The sequence below is a fragment of the Tachysurus fulvidraco genome, chromosome 21 (assembly GCF_022655615.1).
Source record: "Tachysurus fulvidraco isolate hzauxx_2018 chromosome 21, HZAU_PFXX_2.0, whole genome shotgun sequence".
Taxonomy (NCBI): Eukaryota; Metazoa; Chordata; class Actinopteri; order Siluriformes; family Bagridae; genus Tachysurus; species Tachysurus fulvidraco.
In genome coordinates, this window is record NC_062538.1 from 8,642,381 (window position 1) to 8,653,599 (window position 11,219).

At 37.4% G+C, this 11,219-nt stretch overlaps 1 protein-coding gene and 1 pseudogene across 1 annotated transcript; both read left to right on the forward strand.

Moving 5' to 3' along the window:
* The first annotated feature begins 26 nt into the window (after positions 1-26).
* Positions 27-1,500, forward strand: LOC113634947 (annotated as a pseudogene).
* A 750-nt stretch (positions 1,501-2,250) lies between these two features.
* Positions 2,251-10,767, forward strand: zw10 (zw10 kinetochore protein). The gene is made up of 16 exons (XM_027134082.2): positions 2,251-2,458; positions 3,122-3,256; positions 3,914-4,015; positions 4,171-4,248; positions 4,515-4,674; positions 7,007-7,159; positions 7,252-7,446; positions 7,548-7,684; positions 7,838-8,020; positions 8,117-8,352; positions 8,698-8,769; positions 8,879-9,042; positions 9,264-9,394; positions 9,512-9,643; positions 9,724-9,926; positions 10,511-10,767. Exons 1-16 carry the CDS (start codon positions 2,354-2,356, stop codon positions 10,629-10,631), a joined length of 2,307 nt encoding a protein of 768 aa, XP_026989883.2. The 5' UTR covers positions 2,251-2,353; the 3' UTR covers positions 10,632-10,767.
* Positions 10,768-11,219: the final 452 nt, after the last annotated feature.

Consider the following 11,219-nt stretch of genomic DNA (forward strand, 5'->3'; position numbering starts at 1 on the left):
TTCTGTCTTTCTTTCTGTTGTGTTGTACAGAAAGGATTTAAACCCCTTTACAACATACAACTGCACACTGTATCTGTATGTACACATTACATTACATTACAGCACTTTTTACACATACAATATATAATAATGATAATAATCTTACCCAATTGTTAGCCATAAGAATACCATAAGACTGTGTGGCACTGTATTTCTCACCTTTTTTGTGTTAAATCCACGATTTGTGTACCTTTTGTAATTCTACTGATTGTTTTTATTTGAATGAACCTGATTAAGCTCAATTTAGTCCTCTGGCATTAACACAAAACAGATGTCACGTCAGATTTGAACTACAACACCATGAAGAATTAGTTGAGTTGAGCTCTTTCGCAGGATTTCAGTGCGATGAGAGGATGAAAATTGTTGCTGATGACACGGACTGGAGGTAACTGGCTATGAACAAGGATTAGAACGAGAAAAAGGATGAAGATGAGGAGGAGGAGGCAGCTGTGATAGCAGAAATAATAGACGAGCGTCCGGATGAAGTCAAGCAACTTAAAATCTTTAGAACTAACAAGTGGAAAGTGCTTGGAGCCACAAATGATGAATCTCAAGAAATCCTGCATTCAGAAACCAGCTCAGAGATCAAGGGGAATACAAGAATTCGACATGATTCTCCTGATAGTTCTCCAGGAAGGAGAAGACACCATGACTCTCCTGATCGCTCTCCTAAAAGGAAATCTCATCATGACTCTCCTGATCTCCCAGCTAAGAGGAAATCTCGCCAGGATTCTCCATACCTTTCACCTCCCAGACACAGAACCGATGCCAAATCCAGATGGCATGACTCCTCATCAACTTCTTCATGAAAAACACAAAAACACCATCATAAAGATTCTCCACAGAGAGCAAAGTCAAAATCATCTTCAGGTGGTTGTGTCCCAGACTCAGACCTGTCCCCAGCACAAAGAGGCCCTAACACCAGACGGGACCCTGACTCTGATCTGTCTCCCCCAAGGAAAAGGGCACAGGGAGGCAGGGGGGTCAGATTCTGACCTCTCTCCTCCCAGGAAGAGGCCACAGGATAAGCATGGATCAGACTCAGATCTCTCTCCTCCTCTTCATGCTCACGTTCCTGCTGCACAGACTGAGCCTCAGATGTTATCCGGTGGAGCTGCTGGTCTGGTGTCTTCTGAAACCCTACGGAAAGAGCAGGAGGAAATGCGCAGGAGGGAAAAACACAACACTCTTGAAGAGGAGTCTCGTAATGCAGCGACAGGAAAGAAGCGTGACCTTGAGGCTGAGCGTGCCTAACAGAGCAGGAAAGTGGGGGAGAAGGGAGAGAAGGATGAGAAATATGCACAGTGGGGCAAAGGAGTGGTTCAGAGGCAGTTGCAGGAGCAGAATGTGGCTGATGCACTCAGAGAGGCTCAGAAGCCGCTGGCACGTCACATTGATGATGAAGACCTGGACAAGATGCTGAGGGAGCAGGAGAGAGATGGAGATCCCTTAGTAGCCTAGTCAGAAATGATATGTCAGTCATGTTTTCCCATCTGTTCTGTTTCTTCCAATGCCGATAATACATAAGTCTGGCAAAACCTGTTGGATGTCAATGAAGCAAAATTCTGCCAAACAACCAGAAATGACCGGAATATGCATCCGTTACCCACAATTCACATTCACCTTTTCTGACACTGGATAAATAGTGACAGACAAAATTGCAATAATTAAATACTAATTTTAAAAACTCAGAAATGTAGCCAACCAAATACAAATTTCATTGAGGTAATCAGTGATTATTTTAGTAGTGGTATAAGAGCAAAAATACTTGGATGAGGATCATGTGAGTCAAATACTCGACAAATTCTTTAGGAGACGAAATGAGAGAGATTGATGTGGAAAATGATTATGATCAATGTGAAAACAGTTTATATGTATTTTGTCATGATTGTTATTTATATTTTATTTATTACAGATTTAATAATATGTAGATAGTATAGATAGACAGACAGACAGACAGACAGACAGACAGACAGACCACTCAAATTCATCGTCTGCATCTCTTTTATTTTATTCTCGTTTTAAAAAAAAATACAAAAAAAGGTATAATAATTATCCACGTTGTAGGACCTCCTTTGTCTAAACTTCTCCTTCATGACACGTATGATTCAAATACTCTTAAATTCGTTTATTTTTTAACGAACCGACTCGACGGTTAACTGGGAAATCGTTCATTTTGAACGAACCGACTCCCATTATGATTCGTGAATTTGTTCATTCAGAACAGACCGTCTCCCAGATGGACTTGCGCGCGCGGGCAGCAGTAAGATTTGACTCAGCGGTAGTTTTGAGTCGGTAGAAAATTTGCGGGAAGATGACTTCGTTTGTTACAGAAGTACTTGCGAGCTCGGGAAAATTGGAAAAAGATGACCTTGCTTCGAAAATATCCAAACTGTCGCGGAAAGTGGAGGAAACCAAGGTAAACAAACTTGGGTCGAAACTGACGTTGCTAGCTGTGTTTGCTAGCTAACTGGCAAGTTTTACTTCTGTCATTGCTGTCTATTATAGATACGAAATTTACATTGCCTTCTCGTTAAACATTTCTAATTCTTTAGTATTACTGGGTGTTGAATATGGTGTTATAATGGTGGCTAAATGTGTTAGCTGGTATGCTATGATGTAGCTCATATAAGCATTGGGTTTTGCTTTAGAAAACTGCTCATCTGAAGGTTTTGTCTGTTATGTGTTTGTTGTTGCTTATAGTTAGTTAGTTAGTTAGTTTGCTTGCTAACCACTTTCTTGCTAGTTCACTGGTTTGATTAGATCATCATCTGACACATTGATTAGCCGGTTGACGTGTCATTCAACGCTAAGCTACTTCGTTAGCCTGTATTATCCTCTTACACCAGGATCATTATGAACTCTAAACTCATGTTCTTCATGAAAGTGCAATTTAATGCGTCGAGTTCTGCTCGTTAAAAACCAGGATGTATGTATATATTAAACGTAACATCAAATGATATAACTGATAGTAACTTGTACAAGCAATAAGACATTTTTCACGTCACACTAGAATTCTTTTTAAGCCTTTCAGGTTTCATATTTATTTGTTTGTTTGTTGTTGTTTTTCTCTTGTTTTTAGGAGGAGGTATCTGACATGATCAACAAAAAATACAGTGAGTTTATACCCAGTATGGTGGTGGCTCAAGAACTTATGGATCAGGTGGAATCTGTATCCAAAGACATTGATCTCCTGAAAATCTGCATTGACAATGAGGTATGAACAAATACATGATGTTGATGATGATATTTGCAAGATTCAAACATTATTCATTATGCATTATAAATTAGCATCTGCGGATACATTTCCTTATGATGATTCTTCCATGCAGATGATATTTGTGCCAGTAATGCTGCAGAATAACAAGTGTCTGATACACTTTTACCAGAGCACTAGTTATCATCATTCTTTTTGTCACTGGTGGTACTTTGGTGGTCCCTGACTACTTATATAACTAGTGTAAATTTAAAGATTGTTCAAAGACCTTTTGTACAATGCACGGTGACCAACGAAAACTGACTTTGTGAGGGGGTGGAAGTTTTTTAATTAAACAGATTTTAAAATGCTTTTAAAGTAACTTATTTTAATGTTGGCTTTTAGAAGAGAGAACATGTATTATTCAGTTTAACGTCTGTTTAACGAGGCATGTTTGAGGATGTCTTCCTGAGACATTTAAGACTTGTTCAAATCATACTACTTTTTAAGCTTATGTATGATTCATATTATGTATAAAAATATAACACTTTTAGCAGTGACTTTGATTTTATGTTGTATTTAAATACAGTAGGCCATTTGGATTGTTGTGCAATCAGAATAAATACATTCAGATTGGATTGCAAATAAAGCAAAGTCTTGACGTGGCTTTACGTGCAGGTGCAGAGAAACCTACATGAGTCTATAACTGAATATGCCAAACTTAAGCAGCAGCTGGAGAAGAACACTGAAGTGATAAACACGCTCCAACATCTACAAGAGGTAAACGAGTTTACTCAGTTCAGTGTACTTGTATGTAGACACATTTACTCTTCTTTTAAGACCTGGTAATGGAATGAGATCTACATAATTCTTCAATGGATTTAAGTACCTTTTTCTATGCATAAGAAAATATTTTTTTATTTTTACATTTATAGTTTGACACAGCCATGGAGGAATATCACAAAACCTTGCAACAGAAGAAATATGAGACAGCAGCTAAACAACTTGGAAATGTGGGTATTAATGCCAGTTGTGGCATCTGTAGAACCGAGAGATGTTATATTTGCAGAATGCAAGTTTTGAAGTTTCTGTGTGCACATTTTGCCTTTCCAGCTTGGATAGTAACCCAATTTGTAGGTTTTGCATGGACAAAATATTTAATATTGTATTCTGTCAAGTCTGAATGTTAAATCTTTTACTGTTGCTGTGTGACTTTTTTTTTTTTTTGATTTTCAAAATTATTTATTATTATTATTATTTTTAATTTACTTTTCTCAAGGCGCGAGCCAGCGTTGAAGCCTTGAAAGCTTGTAACACTTCAGATCTGCCCTTACTTCGTGCACTTAGCTCAGAGATCACTATCCAGAGAGAGAACCTCATCTACCACCTTGGAGAGGAGTGGAAGCAAGTGGCAGTGTGGAAGCTACCTCCCGCCAAAGGTTAGAGTACTGATAATATAAGAAAGGGAAAAAAGTCAACGTAGAGGATTATTATCTTAATAATGTCAGGATGTACAATATACAGTATATCACAGAAGTGAGTAAACCTCTCACCTTTTTGTAAATATTTTATTATACTGATTCATTTCATGTGACAACACTAAAGAAATGACACTGTGCTGCAATGTACAGTAGTGAGTGTACAGCTTGTATAACTGTGTAAATTTGCTGTTACATTTGCTGGTGTTATCGCTCTCACTCTCTTATACTAGTCACTGGAAGTTCAACATGGCACCTCATGGCAAAGGATCTGAGGATCTGAAAAAAAGATTTGTTGCTCTACATAAAGATGGTGTAGGCCAGGGGTCGGCAACCTTAAACACTCAAAGAGCCATTTGGACCCATTTCCCACGGAAAAAAAAAAAAAACACTGGGAGCCACAAAACCCATTTGACATCTAAAATGAAGATAACACTGCATATATTGTTTTTACCTTTATGGAAAGCATAGAAAAAACTGCAGAGTGTTGCATTTATGAAATCAATGAACTGCTACTGAGTAAACTAAATTTTTATTTCTGCAAGCAAACAAAAATATTTGTAACAGTTTGAACTAACCTTAACAAAAAAGACGCTGGGTTGAAGGTTACTTTCAGATAAAATGTTCATTGTCTAATTGAGTCCTCTTCGTATTCCTGACCAGGGCTCTCAAGTTTTGAAGACAGGCAAGCGTGACATCTACAACACCCCCCCCCCCCCCCCCCCCCCCCGGCAACCCCAATTTTTTTCATTGGTTGTTGCGTTAAATCTTTCCCAGATAGTGCTATTTTCTGATTGGTTATTGTGTAGCCTCCTTTTTTGATTGGCTGATAAGTGTCAGGCTCGACTAAGAACTGAGATGTGCGTCATTCCTGCCCGGTTCCATAGAGTCAGCGGTGCGGACTGATACGTTTTGGGCGCTGCAGCTTATTAAATATATGATAAATAGTCAAAAAGTTTTTTTCTGCGTGAGAAATACGATGTGTGGCGGGAGAGCGTAACAAAAGACCCAAATTCACTCTCAATGTGTGACACTTGACAGCCCTGTATGACATCAAAATTTTAACTTCCCGGCTGCAGCAAACCAAAAATGCGTCTGCTTCTGTGTGTCGGATTTCACAAATCGGCAATTATGTCGCATATATTGGGCGACAAAAAAATTAAAAAACGGTTTATTTTAATGTTACAAGAGCATCATAATCTTGGAATTTAGAATCACATTTTTAAAAAAAATAACGAATTAAATTAAAATACATTTAAATTACAAATCTACAAGGAGCCGCAGCAGAGGGATGAAGGAGCCACTTGCGGCTCCGGAGCCGTGGGTTGCCGACCCCTGGTGTAGGCTATAAGAAGTTTTCCAAGACCCTGAAACTGAGCTGCAGCACGGTGGTACAACAGGACAGGTTCCACTCAGATCCAGTCATATCCAGAGGTTGTTTTGGGAAATAGACGTATGAATGCTGCCAGCATTGCTGCAGAGGTGGGGGGTCAGACTGTCAGTGCTCAGACCATACGCCGCACACTACATTAAAGTGGTCTGCATGGCTGTCGTCCCAGAAGGAAGCCTCTTCTAAAGATGATGCACAAGAAAGGAGCGCAAGGTCTCTAACATCCACCAGCTCTGTGATGTCGTCATGGATGAGTGGAAGAGGACTCCAGTGGCAACCTGTGATGCTCTGGTGAACTCCATGCCCAAGAGGGTTAAGGCAGTGCTGGAAAATAATGGTGGCCACAAAATATTGACACTTTGTGCCCAATTTGGACATTTTCACTTAGTGGTGTACTCACTTTTATGGCCAGCGGTTTAGACATTAATGGCTGTGTGTTGAGTTATTTTGAGGGGACATCAAATTTACACAGTTATACAAGCTGTACACTCACTACTTTATATTGTAGCACAGTGTCATTTCTTTAGCGTTGTCACATGAAATGATATAATAAAATATTTACAAAAATGTAATATCATAGTTATGAAACCATTTTTATCATTTTTATTTTGAACAAATTTTAATGTTGGTGGTGTCATAAAAAATCTAAGCATTTCCATGTAGCGTAGCCAATACACAATTAGTGCTCAACATAAAGGATATGAGCAAAAAAATACACACACATTCACACGCATACACAATTTAATGTCACCAATCCTGTCACCAGTAGATGCCAGGTTCTTTTGAGGTGGGATGAAACCAGAGAACCTGGAGGAAACACCGGCCTAAACCAGATTGTCTGAAATTTTTCACGTATATAATTTGTCTAGAATATTGTCATTCAAACATGATTTATTTTTACAGAACTGACTGGACTGCAGTCTTTTATGAGCACAGCACTTCATTTAAGTGGAGGAGAATATAAAAAGGAAAAAGACATGCCCAGTGCATTTCTTTCCAGTGTACTTCAGGCCCTTGCTATTCAAGGAGAGCTGCAGAAAAAGATAAAACTATTTGGTAGTAGTATAATTTTATTAATTAAATTTAAAACAGAATAAAATAAAAGGGTTTTGTGTATAAATGATTGTTTCCTTTGTGCCCCACTCCAGGTCAGGTATTAATGAAGTACATGATAAAGCCTCTGATCATATACCCATCTTTGATGGTGGAGGTCAGTGAGCACCTTGAGATGGGCACAGTGTTGAGTCTACAGACCAAAGAGAACCTAGAAGAGCACCCTGCTCCTGCGGATGTGTACGCCAAAATCATTTTAGTGCTCAAGACCCTTCACAGACATCTGTTCGGTACTCTCATCTCAGTTTCCTTTTTTTTTTTAAATATTGTCACCTTCATTGTCACAGTTTCATTGGGGTTTTAATGAACTCTTTATCTACTGTCTGCATAGATACAGCTGTAGGTGAAAAGAAAGTGTCTGCTATATTGGGAGACCAGATTTGGGAGGAGATGTCAGACTGCATCATCAGGGAATGCTTATTGTATTCCATACCAACTAATAGCAGTCAGCTTGCAGCTTATGATACGGTAACTACCGTTAGCAAAATAAGTCGACAGTTGTTGAGGGTGCTATTTATTTATTTATTTATCTATCTATCTATCTATCTATCTATCTATCTATCTATCTATCTATCTATCTATCTATCTTTCTTTCTTTCTTTCTTTCTTTCTTTCTTTCAGGTTATTAAAGAAACTGAAGAATTTGAGGGTCATTTAAGGGAAATGAGCTACCTGTCTGGAGACTCCACAGATCTCTTGAAGTATGCCAGAAATGTAAACTGCCATTTTGCTAGCAAAAAATGCCAAGATGTCATAGTAGCTGCTCGGAAACTCATGACCTCAGAGATGCATAACACAGTTAAAGTAAGGCTAGTGGCCATCATCAGTGGCTGTAATTGTTGCAGATTTTCCCATAAGTGCTCTGGATAGTTTGTTGACCTACCCATAATTGATCACCAGATCTCTCCAGACTACAAGCTAAGCCTCCCTAAACTGCCAAGCCATGGTGGAGGGAGCAAAGAGAAGCAGGAGGGAAAGAAGAGTGGCCATTGTGATCAGCAGATCCTGGAGAATGAGAAACAGCTGGGCCAGCGCACTCTGTGCCTGCCTGTGTGTCGCATCAGTGAGTCAGTTCAACAGCTGATGGAGCTGGCTATTAAAACCTTGTCTGAGGCAGTGGGCAGCTCCCCCCAGTGGTACGATTATGGCACACTTCACTATTAACAGCTTTAGCTCCTGTGTTAAAAATAAAAGATTAAATACCTTAATAATAATGTTAATGTTCACCTCCACACACACACACAGACAGACAGATTGATAGATAGATTTTGTGGTTTATTTATTTACAGAAAGGTTTTTGGGTAAAATGTCTTGGTCGCTCCAGTGCAAAAATCAGAACAAATATTGTCATATTTTTGGACCAAACTATTCTGGTTGGAAAATGGCTGAAATATTCCAATATTTTTTTTTTTTTTTTTTTTTTTTTTTCAATTTTCTTTTTTCAATTCTATTTTTTCAATATTTTTTCAATTTCTTTCTAGTGCTGTCCAGCTGTTCTACACCACCCGCAATATTTTTCACTTGTTCTATGATGTGGTTCCAACGTACCACAAGTGAGTTTGCTTGTCGTGCTTTTAATAAAATGTTTCTTTTAGTTTTTCGAAAAAGAAAAAAACAAAACCTTATGATTGTTAACAGGTTTTGTGTTGTGCTTTAACACAGGGACAACCTGCTTAAGTTTCCTCACTTAGCCGCTATCCAGCACAACAACTGCATGTTCCTTGCCCACCATCTGCTGACACTCGGGCATCAATTCAGACCACACCTTCCTTTGAAAGATGGGGTGGCCTATTTTGTTGACTTGGTGCCAGGCTTTAGAAAATTGGGTAGGTTTTATAGATATTTGTTCTGTCATTTCTAGCACATATTGAGATGTGAAAAATAGTTCTTTTAAACTCTCAAAAACAATGCTTAGGTACGTGAGTCCACCCTGATTGCTGTTGTTTAAATTCATCTAAAGTTAGTTTCTGAAAAGATTTGTGCTGGAGAAATGCACACAATGTTCTAACTTGTAAAACCTGCGTGTTTTTGCTGTTATCTCATTAAGGTGCTCAGTGTTTTGTGGCACAGATGAACGTTCAGAAAGCAGAAATGTTGGAGCGGCTGTCCACGGCCAGAAACTTCTCCAGTTTAGATGACGAAGACAATTACACTGCGGCCAGCAAGGCAGTCAGACAGGTAAGATCAAAGATCCTTTTAAATAAATGTTTCAAGTGCGTTGTAAATTATTGTTTTGGTGTAGTCTTGTTTTGTTTTAGAGCTGATTTTTAAGCAGTATTTGGTGATGCTGTTTAGGTAATTCACCAACTAAAGCGACTGGGAAAAGTCTGGCAAGATGTCCTACCAGTGAATATATACTGCAAATCCATGGGAACACTTTTGAATACAGCAATTTCTGAACTGATTTCCAAAATCAAGATGTTGGAGGTGAGTCCCAAAATGGCAACAATTAAAACTTTCTTTAAAGATATATGTTCAGATTTAACAAATGATTAATCCCATCCCAGGATATCTCAACTGAAGACGGAGAGCGTCTACACACACTCTGCCAGACCATTATAGAGGAAGGTCCACTAGTCTTCACACCCTTACCAGAGGAGTCCAAGAACAGGAAATACCAAGAGGAAGTGCCAGTCTATGTTAAGAAGTGGATGACCTTTAAAGAACTGTCCATAGTGCTACAGGCCAGTTTGCAAGAGATTGTCGACAGGTAATACAAAGCACATTAATAAGCGGAACATAACTCATAGTCAGTTTAGTCACATGGTTCGGTCAGTTTAGCACAAGAACAAAGCTGTGTTGCTGCAGAAATGCAGTGTGCTTTACACATTTAGACTCACAAACTAAAAGAATATAATAACAAATTGATATAATTAGCTTATCATTTCTTTATCTCTGACTCCGTGTTCAAGCTTTGTTTACTCTTTACCCTAAGTCTTTGGTCAGGTTTTTTTTTTTTTGTCCCCACTCTTCCGTTTCAAACGTGTTTTCTTCACATATCTAATTTAAAAAAGTGACCTGGAAGTCTGGAACACAAAAAAAATACTGTTTGATTAAAAAAAATGATAATTTGATTTAATATTAAAATAATGAACTATAATATATTATGTCTGTTTGTACTGTAGAAATGCATGGACCAAATTTCTTCTGCTTCTTCAATTCTTTTTTATATATTCATATAATCCATATACATGCTGGGCTTTAGCTTCTAATTAGTATATTCAGTATGTATTGCTGAGTAAAGTACAGTTTTTAGTTGTATTGAATTACTTACCTACACTTTCTCTCCTCTAGGTGGGCAGAGGGCAAAGGGCCTCTCGCACAAGAGTTCTCCAGTAATGAAATGAAAAGTCTCATTCGAGCTCTATTCCAAAACACAGACAGACGAGCTGTAGCCCTCACGAAAATCAAATAATGACTCAAATTGCCAGTGCACTTAATATTGTTACCAGAATACAGTGCTACCCAGCTGCTCTTCATTCTTTAACCTTTGTTCTCTTCTATTTTTCTATTATGCTGTAACATAAAATAATAAATGCTTTTTCAAGTGATGTCACTTAATACCTGACTGTTTCTGTAAGGCTACAATATTACATTTCTTGTTATCGGTCACTTTAATATCATATTTTATTATTATATTATGTAATATATAAAGACTATAAATAATTATATGTAAGAGTAATAATTTTATATATTATGTAGTATAAAATATAATAAATCTAATATTAAAGTGACTATATATATATTCCATACACACATTATATTGTGTCTTTATAATTATATTTGGGAGTAATTATTTGTAGTCTTTATATATTATCTAATTATAAAATCTAATATTAAAGTGACAGTGAGACTTATATATATATATATATATATATATATATATAATTAATATATATATATAATATATATATAATTTATATATATATATATATATATATATATATATATATATATATTATATATATATATAAACGTCTTAATTATATTTAGGAGTAATCAT